This window comes from Mastomys coucha, unplaced genomic scaffold, assembly GCF_008632895.1.
Source record: "Mastomys coucha isolate ucsf_1 unplaced genomic scaffold, UCSF_Mcou_1 pScaffold1, whole genome shotgun sequence".
In the NCBI taxonomy this organism is placed as follows: Eukaryota; Metazoa; Chordata; class Mammalia; order Rodentia; family Muridae; genus Mastomys; species Mastomys coucha.
In genome coordinates, this window is record NW_022196891.1 from 56,161,497 (window position 1) to 56,182,021 (window position 20,525).

Below are 20,525 nucleotides of genomic sequence, written 5' to 3' on the forward strand. Positions count from 1 at the left end.
ATAAGCAAATAGCTATTTTCTCATAAGTGACAGAATAGTCTTCTTGCCCCTGACGTAAACTAATAACTAAGCAATACAGTTCCTTGTCAACTGAATAATTAAACTTCAAAGGATGATAATAATAGGACAGAATAAGAGGTACTAATTAAAATAACAATTAAACCCCGAAGAAAAGACAATGACTTCCTACAGTGTAATCCCAGCTTGACAGTTTTGGGTTTTCGTTGTTGTTTGGGGGCATTTACTTACTTATTTATTTATTTATTTATTTATTTTACTTTGTTCTCTGATCTTTTGCTGTTGCTTTTCTTTTCTTTTCTCTTCTTTTCTTTAAATATTCCACCCTCCAAGAACTACTTCTTCAGAAATCCTGTGTCCAGTGGATTTTCCTAAAGATGAACCTACTCCAATAAATAGTTTCCTGCTTCATATTTTCTTCTAGGTTTTGAAAAGTACAGTATTATCTTAATTATCTCCAACCACTGACCTATGAACAAAAGTGTCACCACCTTTAATATGAGTAGTGTAGATACTGATAGCTCAGCTATATGCTGATTAAAAAAAAATAAAAACAAAAGAATTTGAAAGTCTATTGTAAAGGGCCACATACGTGGGTATATATGATCTCATATAGTTTTGAATAAGGGATTAACTAAATCTACTTGTAGGTTTGAAGATGTCAATTTACTGTCCTTAGTACTCCAATTCAGTTAACAGTACACTAAATTATTTGTACTTTTTGTCTCACAAGAAGCTATAAAATTTTCACATTACTAATTTTCTGCATTTGCTAATTTCCAGAGTGTAAATTACACCCACAGCATGAATTTTAGGTTGCTTATATGATGTCACTTCATATGGTATTCAGAAGAGAGGTGTATATTTGGCTCTACTGAACCAGTAGGAGCCAGTTCCAGAAGTTTCAGACTAAAAAGGAAAGCAGACCTAAGCAGCCAAAATGTCCCCTTCTCCCTCTGACTAAAGTAGACACAGCTGTGATGAAATTTCTGTAATTTGAGGGGGGTAAATACTGCCTCTCATCCAGGTCTTGAGCTTTTCTGTGTCTACCCATGAACGAGTTGTACATGTGAATAGAATCTGTCCACTCTAAACCTACTCTTTACCATCCTTTACCCTGAAACTACAGAGTAGCCTGGCACAGCCCTCTGCATGCCCTTAGGAAAGACAGCCAACCATGCTCACTTGACTCCATTGAGCAGATACAAGACACATTTTGTTTCACAGGGGAATAATGACAGAATACTCGGGACATGTCTCTTTCCTCCCAGTCTAGCACAGAGGCTGTCAGAAGTAACACAATTGAAGCCAACACAATATACATAGTATACATACGAAGTTTGTGCAAGAGTGGGACTTTATAACTTTGGATGTACATGTGATAGAAACAAACACATTATAACTGGTTTTTATTCATTAAAGCCACATTCTTGGGAAGAATAGAGGAACCAGATCATGAATATGATTTATTAAATCACTCAGCAACAAGCTGAACTCTGATAGCCCATGGTAAGAAAGATCAGATCAAGTGATGTGACTCAAAAGTTGGTAGTGGGGTTGAAACAAACCTTCAAATCACATCCTCTTAAAACTCAGAGAGTGATTTTTCAGCACTTCCTCCCAATTGCTTTCTGGTATTTATCAGTGTTTACTAAATTTACATTTGGTTAAATGCTTTATATTATATTAAAACTGAATGTTCAAGGGCAGGACAAAGTAAATTCAGAGAGTACATCTTGTTCATTGTATTTGTGCTCTGAGCTCCCAAAACTAGTTAGAAATTATGGTGATCTTAACAGAAATATCCTCAAGTGTGTCTTTAAGGAGAAAAAATAAAACATTTGTACCCAATTCTCTACTATTAATTCATTACTAGCATTTGGAATAATAGAGTCAGTACGATCAGAGAAAATGTCCTTCTCTCAAACTAGCATATTCCCAGGACAATATAAAAAATTCTAATACAACATATACCTCAAAGCCAAACTGTTGTAAATAACTGTTTAGTAGGGACATTTTAAGTGCAGTACCTGTATAGATATCTCCCTGTTTCTTTCAATTTTGTGGGTTTATTCTTTATGCTTAGGAGACTTGTTCCTTACACTAAGATAAAATAAAAGAAGTTTAAGATCTCTTTTATGAAGGCTTTGCTGTGTTCTCACCATGGCTTATGTACCATCCCTATTAATGTACCACAAATATATGAGCTGAATTAGGATATCCTCCCCTGAGGACCAAAAGCTGAACATTGGAAGATGGAAAAATTGATCCATAGTCTCACATCTAGCAAGTTCCAGAAAGCAGAGACCAAACCTAAGTCTATTCAACCAAAATGCCTATCTCCTTTCTACTCCAGTAAAGTACTTTAAGTTATTGCTTGGGACCCAAAAGAGCTACATGGGCTTGCAAGTGTGGCATTAAGAGATTTAAAGCTTGCTTATTTTTATCCTGTGAATCCTGGGAAAATGCACAGGTCCAAAGCCATACTTGGAAATAGTTTGGAGGAGAAACTAAGTGACTAGCAAGGTCATAGGCCAGAACCTGAATTGACCAACAACCTTGTTGAATATCTGATAACATTTCTAAAAAGCCCACAGGCTCCTTTGTGATATATAACAATCAGTTAACAAGTGTTAAGGATCCCAAGGCCAGAGAGGATCGAGTTACATTGAATCAAGAACTGATAAAAGTTGGGTTTAGCTTAGACAGCTGTGATTCCCACAGGATCTAGAAATCTAGCTATCTAGAAATGATGGCTTTTATTCCTTTGCTGTATCTACTCTGTTACAGAAATCTGAGCTGTGAGTTCTGACTGGCAGAGTATTCCCACCAGACCTTGGGGACCCCAGTAACCCTAAAGTTGCATGTGATGTGTAGAAATGGACAAAGAGCCCAGGCATGACCCATGCTATACAACTAAGCTGTTAACTTTCCCCAGTTAGCAATATGTTCGATGTGCTTTTCTATCATGATCCACTTTCTTCTGAAGCCTACACAGCTGAATGACAAAGTGTGATTAAAAATTGTTTAGAGCTTTTTTTGGGCAAAGCCCTCCCCTGGAGGCTTCTTTATCCGTGGCAGATTCTCATAGAAGAGTTCACTTAAGAGCAAGCCTGGGTAACAGGGGTGGGGAGGTAATGTCTGGGCAGAAATGATGCTCTTGGCAAAGACACAGCTGTAGAACCTAACTTCCAAGAAAACCCCATGGCAAGGGTTTTATTCTGTACCTCTGGGGGATTAAAATCAGGAGCAAGAGTTCTGCTTCTCAGAGAAGCTTCATCTGCTTCCAGGAAGGTAAGGTTTGGATCATCAAAACAGAAGAGTCACACTCGGTGTCATCAAGTCTGGGAACTGCAAAAACATGCTGTATGGTGCAAGTTTGTTTTTAGGAGGAAAATGGAAAAGAACGGGTGAGGGGGGGGTGGAGAGCAGGTTAGGTCATGATCATAAATCAGCCTGATATCTACAGAGTGAGTCCAGGACAGAGCCAGGGCTATACAGAGAAACCCTGTCTCGAAAAAAAAAAAAAAAGAAAGAAAGAAAGAAAAGAAAAGAAAACAAAAAAAAACCAAAAACAAAAAACAACAAAAAAAAATCAGCCTGATAGAAGGCAAGATCCTCTCTTGGGATATTCTGCCTGGGTCTACCTCACACATGCATATGATGTCCTCTACATCAACTACTTACTCAACATCCAGCACCCTCCCCTCACTACACCACACACACACACACACACACACACACACACACACACACACACACAGCAAAGAGATTATGGAAGAGTAAAAGGGACAAAGGAAAAGGCGATCCATCAGAAAGCAGGGAAGCTGGCAGCTACGAACTATATGAGCAGGAAGAGGGGTAGAAAGAAAGGATGGGCAAATCCAAGGAGTTGCTTTTCGGCTGTTCCAGATAACTTTCTTTCAAGACGGGATCAGGCACAACCTTTCATCTCTGAGTCCAATGCTTTACAAATTACAGCACAGACTTGAGGAGGGTCTCATGGGGACCATCTCCCCAGCATCTTTCCAGCAAAAATGTTAGCCTCTCTTTACAGAACACTTTTCCTTTAGTCATGGTTTCGCCAGAGGCATAGATGATAGAAGCCAGGAGGGGGGATTTCCCTGGTTCCCCACAGGCCACCCAGGCATACAGCGGGAATCCACCAGGCATGGAGAGGAGAAGGCTGCTTTGAAATTGTCTAAGAGAGCAGAAAAGGCAACAGTGGAACATAAGAACCTAAAGAAGGATGCAGCCTCAGAAAAAGTGGCTCAAAGGTGATCCTAGAGAAAGTAGTTAGCGTAGGTCCTGGTACTGTATCAATTCAGGTTAGCCACTTTTGGGGTTAATCTTGTGACTTGATGGAGACCCGGCAGCCCAGGGAGCTGAATTGAAATCATACCCTCTGCCTATACCTAGTATTTGCAGGCCTTAACCAGATCTGAGTGCATCAGATTTTTGATTCTGTGTCACTCAAGCAGGACCTTTCCAACAGACTTGCAGGTGACACCCAGATGCTGGCCTCACTACCCCATGAGTTGCAGGACCCTGTGGTATTTATGGTAGTAGTTGAACCTGTTGTTATCATGCTAGAAATGGAATCCTGGCCTGGTATGTGCTAGGTAAGAGCTCTACCACTGAGCTATCCTTCTTGCTTCATCCATTTTTTTTTCTGATGTTACTAGGGACCAAGTATACATACTAAGAATACATTTGAGCTACATCCTAGTCCCTGAATAACAAGACTCCAAGTTAGAATAAAGTCTTTGAGGATAAGCAGTGGTTAATGGTGCATAGGGATTGAAAATTTATCTAGAGATTATAATAAAACTATGTAAGAAAGAAAGAAAGCGATCCACAGAAGCCAGAGAAGTTACCAGGATAGTCAAATTAGTAGTACATAGTGGTACATGCCTGGGAGAAGAATGGCCAGAGCCTTCAGAATTTCCAGGGCATCCCTAGGACAACCCTATCCTATCTCAACACCCTTACATCTCCTCAATAGGACTTGGAGACCCACAAATGACCGAGTAAGGCCAGCCCAACAGTCAGCTGAAAAACAGAATGTTACTTAATATTTTTTTTTCTATGTGAAAGAGCAAGCTGTGAGGTAGAGCAACTGGATCAGGCAAACAATAATTCCATGACCTTGGACAACATGAAATAGTCCTCCATATCTTAGTTCCCAGACCATAGAATGGAGATAACACAGTAGCACCTACATATAGCATAAGAAAGATGAAACACACCAACACATGCAGGACGATTAAGGATGATCGACACCCATTAATGTTAAGCAGTCAGCGGCTGTGTCTGTTGCTAACATCATCATCTTAGCACACGGAGGAGGTCTAGCTCTTCAACAACCTTACAAGCTCCTAGACAGCTGGCAACCCTACCCTATACTTCCCTTGATTCCCATTGTATCAAGGCCAACATCTTGCCCATGATAGAAATAAGTAAGTCATTATAAGCTTGGATCCACAGGAGGTTTTTAGCAGAGTTGTCAAAGGCACCCTCCCAACTGAAAACATGTCATAGAACAACTGTGTTTTCCCTAATGAAAAAAAAAAAAATTACTTAACCTTCCTCCCTCTACAATTCACTCCCACTGAGGGAGCAGCTACTAAGTTGACCTAGCAGGGCTCTGCCCGCAAAGCCTGTGCCTATAAAGAGGTATATTGACTCTCACCTTGCCTTACACTAACTACTGGGGATAACAAAGTTAAAGAGCCCTCCTGACCCTTGTTCCCTCTAACTCATCTATGCGACTCCTTCCAGACTCAGTACTTGGCCAGGCATCATCCTTCATCTCAGTATATTTGAGCAATACTAAATGATTTTTTCCTCACATGAGGTAATAACAGAAGTTTAGTAAGTAGGGAAATGTTCCTTATGTGTAGTCTTTGCTACCAAGAAAGGGTTGGGAGAGAAGGAGAAGGCAGTCTCTGGAGTAACTGAACACTTGAGAAATTCTTTTTACTTATTCATTTGCTTATTTATCTGTTTACCTACTGGTATGTCATTTGAGTCATTTCTAATCACCTTCCAGAACAAGCAGCAGGCAAGCTTCTGAGCCTTGGTGAGCTTTGCTGATCACTGTGGCTATGGAATTCCCTTAAGAGCTAGCCAGGGCCATGAGGGTGACCTTCACAGTGAGCCTCTGTAGTGTGACAGGGCTGAAGCAGCCTGCTGTTTCTTATCAAACGTTGAAAGCTGTCCTCACCCTGTTTTGCCATCAGCTGCTATCTTCTCACCTTAACAAAAACAGGAAGGCAAGCAGAACAAGAGAATATAAAACCCCGTGTGCAGAAGGCCAGAGATGCGAACTGTGAAGGAGACAGAGTTGTACACCAGAGAGAGGCTGCAATGGGGCAAATGTTCATCATGACAGGATACCCTCCAGAGCCTATCAGTCCTCAGAAAGACACGGACACACAATGACACACTTACCAACAGACATTGCCCTGTCTCCAACCTTCTCCCACTTCCACCAAGATCTCCCTGAGAACTCTCTTTTCTAATAATCTTGAAGCACAGATATTCCAATTTCCTACTATTCAACTCCTCCTTGGAATAAATGGTTGGGAGAAGCCTCTCGGAAGTTTGTTTAGCATTTCCTTTTAGTAAGGTCAGTACAGAGAATCAAGATCACCCTAGGAAGTGTTTAAATAGTTCATACATACTCAGTGGTCCTGCAATACTCAGAAGTCCTGGGTCAAAGGAGGAGAGATGTTCACATTGAAAATAACCTACCACTTCTTGTTCTGACAAAGAAACTTTGCATAGGAGGTTTTCTTAAAGCAATGCATTGCACTGGTCTTGTAGCAGAAATCATTTGCCCATTGGCTACTAGAGTCATTTTGTTGACACACGTGGCCTGGGCTCATTTAATAACACCTAAATGTCTATGCCTCTGCCATGCAGACGAAAGTCACCTAAGAGGCCTTTGCTTTCCCAGAAGAAAGCACTGGGAGACAGCTCACATAGGGCCCAGATACACGAAGGCTAGGCCGGTCAGACTTAAATATTCATAATGGCTTTGTTCAGCTGTATGACCATGACAGAGAGCTGTGCCTTGTATTCTCAGCGCAGTGAGTGTGCAGAGCCCTGCATTCTCTGAGTTCTGACATCTGAGTAAACCCCTGCCTGCAACTAGGCTGGCTACTTGGTCTCTACGAAAGAAAAATATGTGATCTCACATAGAGAATTTTGGCCCAAAGTATCTTTATCCTCAGGATCTAGGCCATGTGCTGGATTATAAGAACTATAGGTAATATATATAACTATTGTATAATTATTTGAAATTATTAATGTGCCTTGAAACAAACAATGTCTAAGAGAAAGCACTGCTATGGTTTAGAATTATAATTATTCTGTGTGAAACAGGAGGATATTTTGTTTTGTTTTATTTTCAGAAACAGCTATTGAATGCCTACTTCATGTTCAATAAGCACCTGTTGAATAAATGAACTAGTGTGAGTGAATGGAAAAAAATAAATTAAGCTAGGAACCATCTATAAGTCTACATTATATTCAGTTAAAATTATTTCAGAGCCAGACACAGTAGCTCAGCCTGTGGAGGTGGGACACAGTAGGTCAGCCTGTGGAGGTGGGACACAGTAGCTCAGCCTGCCTGTGGAGGTGGGACACAGTAGGTCAGCCTGTGGAGGTGGGACACAGTAGCTCAGCCTGTGGAGGTGGAACACAGTAGGTCAGCCTGTGGAGATGGGACACAGTAGGTCAGTCTATGGAGGCGGGACACAGTAGCTCAGCCTGTGGAGATGGACCCTTCACAGACACAGAAAAGAGTGGCTTAAAAGAGAAGAGGGATGCCTTTGAGGCAGGAACACTCAGGCTCAAACTTCAGCTCTGTTCACAGCAGGTTGGAGACCTTGGTTCTGGCCAAGATGCTTTCAGATCCTCAGCTCCACATGCACTAACTGTGTGACCCCAGGCAATGTCCTATTTCTTTCTGAGCTCTCTGCTCTCCGTTTCTCTCTTCAAGTTATCCCGGGGAACACTTGAGTGGAAATATCTAAACTGACTGCTGTAGTGCGTGACAAAAAGTCAGCGTTATGAATGTTGCCAAGGAAACCTTGCTATGAAAATCCCTTACAGTAACTGAGCCCACGTTTGTACACTTTACATTTCTGTTTATTTGTCTTCCACGATTTCCTCATGTTTCTGCTATCACTCACTTTAGATTGCTTGTTCTTTTACATTATGTCCCGAGTCTTGGATATCTGTTAACACAGAATAAAATCTGAGTTTTCATTTACCCTGACAGCATCCTTTCTTAGCATCCTACTAAACATGCCTTCACCTCTCTCCTCTCATCAATAACTGTACTACCAGAATGTGTTTTTTATACCCAACTGGAGTAAAATAGACTCCTCTAAACTAGTTTGTGACTTCTACAACCGCTGAGTCCCAAATCTCCACCTGCAACCTGGTGGTTTTCTTGGCCCCACTGTGCCATCTAACATTATTCTTCCCTTTTGCACACCCTCCCCTCCACACACACACACACTGATTCTGCACCTACCAGTCCTGACTCTGGTTACCTCTCATTGATATAGAACTGTTCACTCCCATGAGGAAGATTATAATTGTAGGTATTGTGCTTTTGTGTACTACATAAAGGTTATTCCTGTGTTATTCAAATCCAGACACAGCATTGTAATGCTTAGTCAAGAATCTCCTGTCTCCAGTCTGTGTAAACAATGCTTACCATTTATTCTCCTCCTTGCCAATAAAATCTGATCAACCAATGGCTGGGCAGAAGACAGAATAGGGCAGGACTTCTACCAGGCAGGGAAAGGGCAGGAAAGGGAGAGAGAGAAGTGAGGGGGAGATTGAGCCTTCAGGAAAAAGGAGGGAGGAGGGAGGAGGGAGGAAGGAGGAGGAAGAAGTTCATAGAGTTCAGCTGGAGAATGAAAGGCTCTAAATGCCAGTATTATGGGGATAAAGATAGACTGCCCAGGTACTGAAGTGAAGCTTTAAGATAAATCTTAGTCTCTCTGTATCATTGTTGGGGAAGTAGCTAGGATAACGAAATGCAGTGCCATAGTAATTTACAGTATAGATTTAAATTAAAATGAACTTGTAACATACAATAATTTATAAAAAGACTCTCACCTGACTGTGAACATCTTGTAGGCACAGCTCTTACTTATCCTTAACTTTCTAGAATGGGTCATAATATCTGGTACTTTGCCTACTAGAAATTCAATAAATGTTAAATGAATGAATGAATGAATGAGCATGTATAATACCAAACTACTTTCATAATCTGCTTCAAATGTACAGAAATTTCTTGAATGAAAGAGGGAAAGCATACAGTTAGTGGCTAAGGGGTGCAATGATGTCTATTCGGTGTTAAAGCTCTTTGATTTCACCTGGATCACTTGCCTGGACTTCCAATGTAGGCCTGAGCCACAACCACTGACCTTGCTCACCCAACTGGTTGTCATGGCAATGCTTCAACATCAAAATGCTCTGAAGCTGCGCTTGCAGTTGCTGTGTCGTATGTTTGAGAAGAACCGCTTTACCCCATCACTCACTTCTGAGTCATAGAGAAAGCTCTTCTTGTTTGCCCTGAATTTTATTCCCTAACTCTGTTCTTTCCTTCTTATTTTTTTTTTAAGTAAGATTGTTTTAAAGCAGGTAGTAAACACGGGAAGTGAAGAATGTTGTTATTTTGAGGGACACATACTTGGCAAAGAAATATGCTCTCTGGAAGGTACAGGGTGAGGGTGTATGTGAGGTGAACAGAAACAGATTTGATGAGGCCCCAGAGTAACCTAGCTCCAGGGCCTCAAGGGCAGAATCATGAGATTTATGTACGTATTTGTGACATCAGGAACTCAAGCTCCTGAACATGCAGGGTGTATGGGCTCAGGATCCAAGTGAAGGTGTTGCTGCACCCTCCTCCCCCTCCCCCTCCTCTTCCTCCTCCCTCTCCTCTTCCCCCTCCTCCTCCTCCTCCTCCTCCTCCTCCTCCTCCTCCTCCTATTCTTCTTCTTCTTCTTCTTCTTCTTCTTCTTCTTCTTCTTCTTCTTCTTCTTCTTCTTCTTCTTCTTCTTTTTCTTCTTCTTCTTCTTCTTCTTCTTCTTCTTCTTCTTCTTCTTCTTCTTCTTCTTCTTCTTCTTCTTCTTCATAAATGTCAAATAAGGTGTTTATTTGGCCTCTGCAAGGCCTGAACTAAAACAGGAAAGAGATGGAGCCAGAGCTCCTGGCATGCACGTTCTGAATGAATCAGATGGCCAGCCCCAGAGTAAGAAGGAAGGGTGCATAAGGAGGAAGCAGAGGGTGAGGAAGGATGAAGTGTTGCTGGTTACAGGCAAACAGTTGCATTTGTCTGTCTGCCAGAGGTGATTCCTACTCTGTCTCTGCCACTCCTAGCAACCTGTGCTCCATGCTAGAACTGACATCCAAAGGTCTCTGGGGTCTTCATCATGTCCTTGAGGACTGGGAGAGATCTTACCTCACGGAGTACTGAGGGTATGCCATGCCACCTGAATGCAAAAGGCTCGCTCGCTGTGTTGTCTGTCTGAGACCAAACAGAGTCTATAAGAGCCCTTTACCTCAACAAGGTTAGAGGACAAAGAGAGAAAAGGCAATAGCACGTGCCAGGCACTAAGGCAGATGTGTAGTGAAAGGGATGATCGCTCTCGGAAGAAATCCATCTGCCTCCAAAGCCACACTAGACAACTAGATGATTCCAGAGTCTCAAGTCTAAAGTACCTAGCTAGGTCCTAGCAAGCCAGGTACCTAGCTTGTCCAGACTGGGATCAATCACCCAGTTAATACGAAACCCAGAGAACACCACAGTATGGTAAGGGAGCCACATGAGCTTTATTTTCCTGCTTCCTCTTTTTTGTGTTGCTTCAGAATCTAATGCCCTGTGATTCCTAAGAGGCTTTAGCATTTCCCCAGAAACCTGTTGCTTAGAGCTTATCAGGTAGAGCATAATAGATAACGATGGATTTTTGTGGATCATGTGGAATGAAGAAACAAGGTCCGAAGGATTATAGATGAAGCATGACCTTCAGAAAGAACACTGTACACCAAAGCTCTGCAAACAATTACAGAGAAGCAAAGCCCAGCATGACACTTGCTTTGATAAAGTTTTATTGGAACACAGCCTACCAATGTGGTCGTGCATCAACCGTGGCAACGTGTACATGCTAACAGCAGAGTGTAGGAGTTGCATCATAAACTCTATATGGCCTACAAAGCCTGAACCATTTAGCATCTGTTCTTTTTCAGAAAAAAAAAAATCGGTCACACCCTGTTCTGTGCTTATAAATCTGGAGTCTCATAAGTGTGTAACAGTTTGCATATAGCAGCAGCAGCAGCAGCAGCATTATCTAAGCTAAGAAGCATTTTAGACATGCAGTCTTAGGCTTCCCCAGTGAAACAGAATGCAAATCTGCATTTGGCTAACAGAGGGATACAGGAGCAAATGCTAAGGGTAGGAATAAATAGGCAAAGATTTTATTCAATAAAAGAAACTCTGAGTGAAATTATGGAAAGAAGTAGAAAAGGGCTGGGAGAGCTATCACTCCAGGATATTAAACTGACCCTGGGAGAAGAGAAAAGAAAGAAGCAGTCAAAGTATATTCTGGGAAACCTTTCATAGTACCTGAACCAGAACCAACCATGTTAGGCCTCCCTTTCTCCTTGCCACTTCAGGGAGAGATGGTCTCCATCCAAACATCATCTTTGTCAATGTCAGTGACAATGTCAGTGGGGTCCATAGTCAATGAACGCCCTGTGTTGGATCCCTGCCAAACACACTCTCTTTGAATTTGTTTCCGTGTGTACCCCAGCTGACCTCTGTGTACACTGAAGCACAAGAAGTGTGGCTCTAGAGCAGTTCTTGGCACACTTGGCCCTTCAGTGATGAAGGGCCAGACTCATCCATATTTAGGCTTCTCAGGCTATGCAGTCTCTGTCACAACCACTAAACTCTGCCATTCACCATGGAAGCAGCCACAGAGAACACATAATCAAATGAGTGTGGTGTGCCGGATCAAACTTCATTTACAAAAGCAGCTTTGGGGATGATGTGGCTCATAGACCATAATATACCAGACCTTGCTCTAGAGTTGTGGAAGTAAATTTCCTTAAAGTAACTCAAACTTTTGTTCACGTGAGACACATAAGAGAAGGGTTGCTCCCATGGAAGGAAGGCAGGTGGGCAACCTTGTGCTCAGCAGTTTCCCTCGGACGCTCTTCAGATACGCTGTAGGCAGCAATAGCACTGTTTCAAAGCCATTGCCCTGGGTCCCCCACAAAAAGCCTCAAGTTCCAGAAAGTTCTCCTCACCCCAGTGGTAACCCAAAAGTCTAAATTTTGAATTTATTCCACAAACATAATTTGTAGAATTATGCGATTCTAACATTATAGTAGGTATTTGGGGGAGTGGCAAATATGGTTTGGAGCTTCATATAACTTCTAGGGGGTGTTCATTTGACAGAAATAAGAGCCATGCCTAACTAATAAGGCAAGAAGCAGTGTGCAGTTCATAAAAGCACACAAGAAAGTCTATAGAAGGTCTATAGATAATCTATAGAAGACTAGGAAAGGTCCATAGAAAGCCTGTAGAAGACTAGAGAGAGAGAGAGAAAGCAAGAGCTCACCCCACATGGGCCACCAGGGAGGCTCTAAGGAAGAGGGTACCACAGTGGGCTATGAAAGCGTGACCATGATAGGTCAGATTTACCTCTCAAGACCAGATAGCATCCGCATTGCTTCTGTGTTGAGCTACCCAGCCTCAGCATGAAAACTCCATTGCAAGGAAGCTAAGTTACAAGCATCAGGTATGTGTTTCCTTCATACAAGCAATCCATGCATCTCCCTGTCATCTGAAACAGCAGGGCCACCCCGGGAGACAGCCATGGGCCCTCATACCAACAGCTCAGTGCCAGCTGAGTCACTACAGCATCAATGAATATTTGAGTCCTGATCCAGGAGGGGGATGTGGAGAGGAACAGGGTGATTCCTCAGGGTCTGATAAGGACAAACACTGATTTGACCATCACTGTGTGTAGGGAAGCAGCCAAAGTGTGGGACAAAGCCTTTAGGGAAAGACACTGATGCAGCTCTTTGCCTGACTAAGTCTATGAGATCAAGGCAACCACATTGAGGTCTCTTTACATCTATGCCATTGTGTGTTCTGCACAACTCTGTGTTCCCTGTGGTCAGAACTCTTTACTCTGAAGCCTCATGCTTCACACTTCACACTCACACAGAAAAGCAAGCAGTAAACTCTGAACAGTGGCCCGATGGCAGCAGACTTGGGCTATCAAGTCTAGGGAACAATGTACATTTTTCTATTAAGTAAGCACAGATTTCACAAGATATTCAATAGGACTTACAGCTCTGAAAAATAAAATAGAAGTTTTAGCACCATTGCCCAACTAATTTGAAATAGTGCCACTCAAATAAAAAGAACAGATGAAACATTTTAATGTAATAAATGGTTCCTTGGGGCTTTTTGGTCTACAGTTTTTATCTTGAGACCATATTGTGGAAAAAAAATAACTACTTAGAGCCATTCCCATTTTATAAGTTATCAGAGTAAATTCCTAAGGAATTGAAGTTAATATCTCTGCTAAGGAAAAGTTAGATTTAAATTAGAAATTAATTTAGTTTGGATATCTCCTGATAAATACCTTTCATGTCACTGTTAAGTAAATAGCCTCACAGGCCAAATTTTGTGTTGGGTACTTTATTTACATGACTCTACAGGACCTCTCCTTATTTGTCTTTTGTTTGGGAATTTTTTTCCTACTTTATTTCTAATAGAACCATACATATATATGTGTATATATATATATATATACACATATATATATATGTAATCATGTTTCAATTTAATTATCAGATTGATAAAAACATAACTCAGGAAAATAAAAAGCTGAATAGATTGCTAGAGACAGTTATCCCAGTGCATCAGAGAAAGATTTGATTCCACGTCTGTCTGCCCCCGTCCCAGACTCTACACTGGGACATGTTAAGCTCGGGCACTCAGATGACCCACCTTGGCTTCATGTCAAGGACAGTTTCTCAGACATCTTGGTGTTCCCCTCCATGACTTGCCACGCTTTGCATGGCAAGGCACTTAATAAATATTTGTTGGATGAAAAATTCTGGGCTTGGGTTCCAACCTAGCATGGGTTTAGTGACTCAGTGTCCTGCAGGGCAGAGCTGCAGGTGGTTACTCAGCTGGGAGACTTCAGGGAACATTTGAAATCAATTACGGGTGCGGAGGAACCTGCTAAAATGTCCTCTTTTGTGTATGTTGGGGTTGAAGGGGAGGAACGGAAGTTGAAGTGGTAGGAAGGGGCTCAGAAGCTTTCAGGGTTATGCACTGGACCTTGAAGAGTACACACCAGAATAGGACAGAAGTTGGCTTATTTAAACACTAAATTCTAATGGGCTCCTGACCTCAAGCTACTCCTAGCTTGCCACATAGCCTCAAAGTGCCAGAGCTTTGACTGGCTCCCTTTGTGAGGAACCCCACCAGGGAGCAGCCCTCTCTCTGCGGCCACTGCTCTGCTCCACCTCTGGGAAACAGGCAACTTAAAGTGTGGTCTACCTTTCAGAACGCACAGAGGATGAGCAAAAGAGCCCCCCCCCACACACACACACCTGAAGCTTGGGTACTCTGCATTGCCCTCAATCCTCAATAAAAGCATTCTTGCAACTCATTCTGGAGTCTGACTTGTTTCAGAAGAATGCAGGAACTTAGAGTGCAGGGAGAGGGTAATTCTAGCTGATTTTGTTTTCTTCGGTCCTTGCTAGAGCTACAAGTTAGTCACAACTCTAATTAAAAAAAAAAAAAAAAAAAAAAAAAAAAAAAAAAAAAAAAAAAAGGCAGCTTTAGCTATCCAAACAGACCGTTCAAGAAAAGAAAGAGAGAAAGAAAGAACAAAAGAAAGAAAGAAAAGAAGAGAAGAGAAAAAAAGAAAAGAAAAGAAAAGAAAAGAAAAGAAAAGAAAAGAAAAGAAAAGAAAAAGACGTATGAAGTGGACCCTGAGGGATGCCTACCAACAGCATTTTGGGAGAAGGTGATTAAATTACAGCCCAGAGGCTGGGACAGGACAGCCCTCAAGGAAACTAGAGACAGTCCCAACTTTGCGGCCGCCTCATCTCCTGTGCACGAGACAACACTGCCACCTAGTGTCCAGTATTAAAACTATTCCCTAAGGTCCCATAGTTGTGGGTAGGGGCTTCTGCTGTGACTGGTATTGACTAAATTGCTTGAGGTCTCTGCTGAAGAAAAACTACCCCAAGCATGGTAGGTAGAGAGGACTTGGAAGCTGATTAGAGTTAAGTAGGCGGAACCTGAGGTTTGAAATCTATTGGCAGAGTGAGAACCAAGTCTTGGCCCACCCTCCAGGCTTGTGTGTAACTCCCAGCAACTTGACTCCACCTTGTCACTCTGTGTAACTCAAGTCCCACAATACTAGGAACAGGTACGCACCATCTTGAGGGCCATGTTCGCAGAAGAAAGGAAGATGGATTGTTGAGAGCTGTAGAGTTGTGCAAAGAGAGTCAAGTCACTCAAAGTAGAAGCTCTTATTACAGGCAACTTGATTTTGGTAACCTCATGATCCTTGGCCATGCAATTCACAAGGGAAATACCAGCAGCATAGACAATAGGTAAACATGGATGCTAAATCCTAAACAGTCTACTTGCTGAGCCCAAAGAATTGAGGCCTTGCTATCCATCCATCCCTGTTTCCCACGGGGTTTTTATCCTCCCTTGATAATTTGGGCTGACTACAAGTCTGAAGAAAAATAGAGGATAGAACAGGGGGAGAAAGAGGCTTGCTTGTCACCTACTCTTCACCTCTTACAAGCAGACCTGAAAGGAAACTCCCAGAACACGGCAGGAGCCACTTGGATTTAAGGAGAAAGAAACCTTAGAAGGTAAATTGCTGAAAATGATTTCCTGCCCAATTTTACATGCTCTGAGAGGAGAGGAGGGTTCAATGGGCACTGGAACATCTGAATGTGTGCTGTGGCAATATGGAGACAGTGGCTGGTGATAGGCAAGGCAGGGAAGCACGTGAAGATGAGGACAAGCATGCCAGAGGTGAAGCAGAGAATGGGAAACTGCAATCCAACCATGCCTTAGCTCTCCTTGAAGGAGGTGAGGCAGAAGGACTGGAGAGGTAAAAGCACAGAGCTCAGGTGGCGTGCTCCTCATCTCCAGGATTGGACTTTAATAACCCCAAGCAGTAGTCTCCCACATATATTCCTTCTGGATTCTTCTCTTTCAGGCTTCACAGCCAGGGAACTGATCCCAGGTCTGTATGTTGCTACTGCAGGAGGAAGCATAGGCAGATCCATGTGGGTCTTAAGCTAGACTGCGAGCTCACAGGCTCCCTGGCAGATGGGCACTAGGAAGCCAGACTAGGCAGCACGAAGATGTCATCTGGGGGAAACTGTGAAGCTGCCAACTCCGATCAGATAATCATCTCATTATTTCTTTCATTTTGGCCCCAGAATAAGGATTTCCTTCTCCTTTTTTCTCTGCCCCCACCTAGCTTACAGCCTGGCTCCTTCTCTCAACCCCCCTCCCACCCAAAACTAAAATAAAGCAAAGCCTCATGACTGGAGAGTGCTCAGTGTCTGGGAATCCCAGATTCCAAACGAGAAATCGCAGCCAAAGAGGGGGAAACACAGTGTCCACAAGGGTGTTCCAGCGACACCCTGCTGGAGGAGGCTCCTTCCCTCCAGATTTCTGTGCCCTGTCTGCAACTTATTTGGAGGCACTCAGAAACCTGAGTGGTTTTTGTTGTTGGTTTGGGTTGGGTTGGGTTGGGTTGGGTTGGGGGGCGGGTTGGGGCTGGCTGGTTAGTTGGTTGGTTGGTTGGTTTGGTTTGGTTTTTGTTTGTTTGTTGAGGAGCTCTCAAATGATTCCTGAACTCCTACATTGTTCCCTCCCCCTCCCCCACCCCCAGCCTGTCTCTGACATGCCCCTCATTGCCTCAGTTTCTCCATCAATGTAATGGAAATGACGAACAGGAAAGGGTGTATGGCTAATCCAGATTGGTGCCAGTATTTTTTTTCTGATAAGTAATTGGTTGTTTTTTAGATAGTGCATAATGTAACTTGGTCTCCTTGTGACATTCTTCTGCATATTTGTCCCTACTCTCTTTTGGTGGAGTGTCTAAACAAATAAGGAGACACCATGGGATAAAATATCTTTTCCTCACCCCTGCTTGCAATCAACTTCTCCAGATTGGAAAAGAAAAGCGAAGGCTCCAAACCGAGCTCTTTTCTTTATCATTCTGGGTGTTTCTGTTAATCAAAATAAACACAGGTAACACGTGCAAATAAATGCCTCTGATGAACATTATAGAGTTAGCTTTGTTAAACAAGCTTTCCTATTTAGGTCTTTACAACAAGAGCCAGGGCTAGAGGTCAGGACCCTGGCCTGCAAGTGTCTGCCTTTTACAGCAGATTTGCTGAGGTCAGGAGAGGGGGATGTAGGGTATAGAACAGTGCTACCTTTCCTCCTAGTTCCCGGGTGGCAGCCTGTTCCCTTGCTGTTTGCACCCAATTGGTCATTATTCACTGCTACCATCCTTGAACTGTCGTCTGCTTTCCAGAGGTACCTGGGTATCCCATGCTAAACTATGAGAAGCAATGTGACCCCCCTTCCTCCTTGACAAAGAATCCAAGTGTGTTCCCTTTAAAAAGGGAAAAGATCTAAACGGAGGTCTCCTAAAGTACAAGCACGATGTATAGAACTCCGAGGAAGCGATAATGATAATGATGTCTTGAGTAGGAGTCATTTTCCCTTTGATGGTGCCTACGCTACTTCTGCACTGGTAAAGAACCCCCACACCCACACCCCCTCTGGTCAAGCCTTCCTAGCTTTCCTGCTTTAGTCTGTTCCCCCTTTCTTTTCTCTATGTACCCACAACAGAAATGGAGCCAGCCACACCCCCCAGGACCCGAGAAAACCCAGGAGTAGGATAGGTAGGGCATTACCTGCAATGATGGCTGGGTTGCTCTGTCCTCCCTCTGGTCTCACCCAGACTTCCACTGTGAACGCCTCCCGGGGAGTCTCAGCCAGCACTTCTGGACGCAGCAACAGCCGCTCCCTCTTCCCAGAGAAATACAGTACAGGCAATCCTCCTTGGGGGTTAAAGGTCTCTGCTCTCCGGGCAGAGGTCCCTCCACCATTTTGGATGGTGCCTTCCAATGGACTAGCACTATCTCCATGCTTAAGAGGGTCTTTGGGCCAAAGCTGGAAATCTTGAGGGGTATTCTGGGGGTCTCTGGTCATATCTTCTGCCTGTCTCTTCTGCACTTGGCGAGGAAGCCTAGACTTGGGCTTGCCCTTTCTCTGGGTCTCCGCTGTGGGTCCCTTCTGATATGCGAAGGTGGCAATGGTGGAGACAGCAGTTTCTGAGCTTCCCCGAGTCGCAGGCTCACCTAGAGCCTCCTTAGATCCTCCCTTGCCAAGATAAGTGTCATCATCTCTCTGCAGCTGCGATTGCCCAATAAGACCATCCCCTACCCACGGGGCAGCTGGCTGCTGATACTCTCTCCTCGCTCCTGCTGGGTTTTCAGTCAGGTCTCGGGGAACACCACTCTGTCTCTCTGTGCTTCGCTGACTCCACTCTGCATGCTGGGTTTGCTGCGTCCCCACAGGATAGGACCTTAGGTAGTTTTCGAGGCGGCTTGGGTAGACCCCAAAGAGATGATGCTGTGGAGCAGTTCTGGGTCTTCGAACCTTGTACCCCAGCCAACAGCGTTCCCCTTCCAACAGCACCTGGTTCAGGTGTGCCTTCTGGGCCAGGAATTTCTTGCGTTTCCAGCCCAGCTCTGAGTTGGTGGTACTAAATGACCACCCAGCCAGGACCACCAGGCTTATTCTCAGGACCTTCCAACACATCATATCTCCCTCTGCTTGCTCCTTAGAAACCAAAGTCAGCTTCTGGGTACCACACAAGAATGATGGGAGAAGAAGGAAAGACAACCAGCAATGGGATTGAAGTCACCAGGGAAACTGACTCACAAGCCAAACTTGCTCAAATGGCCCCAGAAGAATGCCTCCCCTGGCTACCTGTCCTGGGGAATTCAGCCAGCCCCAGTGGCTTCTGTAACTATTGGCTTCTCTCACCTTCTTCCTTGACCTCTCTTGCTTGGTTTCAGTCGTTCAGAATGAAGTTAAGTGTTCTTACTTTGAATCTCCACTCAGAGTCCTCAGGTTTCTTTTTCTTCCTTCAGTAACTCCTCTCCTCACTGATAAGAGAAGAGAGTGTATGACATAAGCCAAATTCTCTCAGATACCCACCACCCTAACTAGTCATTCAAAATAATCTTATTCTCTAATGATCTCTTCTGTATCTTCTTCCTTCCCTAGGAGTTAGAGTCTCTTTTTAGAGTCCATCATGCACAACATGCTCAACTTAAAGCAAATTTCTAGGAAAACAACAACAACAACAAGGCTTTTAGGCTGAGACACAATTTGATGCTTATTCTCTTAAGAAAAAAAAAGGCAAACATAATCTGGGGGCATAATAATCAGAGCTGGTACTTAACTTTCTCTCCTCTGATGTCCTCAGCCAGGTGTCCATGAAGCGTCCAGTCTGCCTGGACAGGTGAGCTCTCCTGCAGCGTGGCACTCGGGGTTGTTGACTATTGAAGAGAGGGTTTCAAATCCTGTCCAACTTGTTGGTATGCTGCAAGTCTCTGTAAAGTTCTCTGGCTGCCAGTCTGCTGGTCTCCTGATCAAATGAGCCTGGGAGCCCTTGGTTTCACCTTCAGAGAGACTGGTGGGTCCCTAAAGATGGATAAAAATACCAATATGAACCACCTATACATCAAGGGACTCCTGTTCCCTCTGATCTCTCTCTCTCTCTCTCTCTCTCTCTCTCTCTCTCTCTCTCTCTGCTTATAATTATCTCCTTGGGTTTTTTTTTTTATTTAAAGACAATGATGATGTCAAAGCTAATAAGTTTGGTACATCACTCCTCCTGTTCCCCGTCCCCTCCTCCCCCATGAGCACCCCTTCCCCCACCTCTCTGAGGCACAAGGGACAGATGCTCCTTCCTCTTGGTTTCCCCAGTAAACATCACAGGCTTTCTCTCTCAGCAGCCACAGCCTACACAATCAATATAAAACAATCAATACTGTTTTGGAGCATGCCTTTCTGTGTGTAGCCTCTCTCTTTCTCTGTCTCTCGCTGTCTCTCTCTGTGTGTCTCTCTCTGTCTCTCTGTCTCTGTCTCCGTCTCTGTCTCTCTCTTTCCTCTCTGTCTCTGTCTCTCTGTCTGTCTCTGTCTCTGTCTCTGTCTCTGTCTCTCTCTCTCTCTCTCTCTCTCTCTCTCTCTCACACACACACACACACACACACACACACACACACTTTGAATGGACCTGGTCAATAAACACTTGCTAGCCTTTTGGAGACCATTCACATTTCTTCCTTTTTGATTTATTACAAGCCTCCTATATTTTTTTTCTTAT

The 20,525-nt window shown here is 43.5% G+C and overlaps 1 protein-coding gene across 6 annotated transcripts in view; it reads right to left on the reverse strand.

The window, feature by feature from the left end:
* Pappa2 (pappalysin 2) overlaps nucleotides 1-20,525 on the reverse strand; it is a 256,051-nt gene that overhangs the window by 233,785 nt on the left and 1,741 nt on the right. For 5 of the 6 annotated variants that reach the window (XM_031386494.1, XM_031386463.1, XM_031386444.1 and 2 more), the window contains exons 2-3: nucleotides 19,600-19,840; nucleotides 18,040-19,299 (exon numbers count right to left, since the gene is read on the reverse strand). In XM_031386494.1, coding sequence (XP_031242354.1) covers nucleotides 18,040-18,952 — 913 coding nt within the window. In that variant the 5' untranslated portion in view covers nucleotides 18,953-19,299; nucleotides 19,600-19,840. Of the gene's footprint in view, nucleotides 1-18,039; nucleotides 19,300-19,599; nucleotides 19,841-20,077; nucleotides 20,138-20,525 lie in introns of those variants that run through there. The other variant, XM_031386482.1, reaches the window with a different exon arrangement.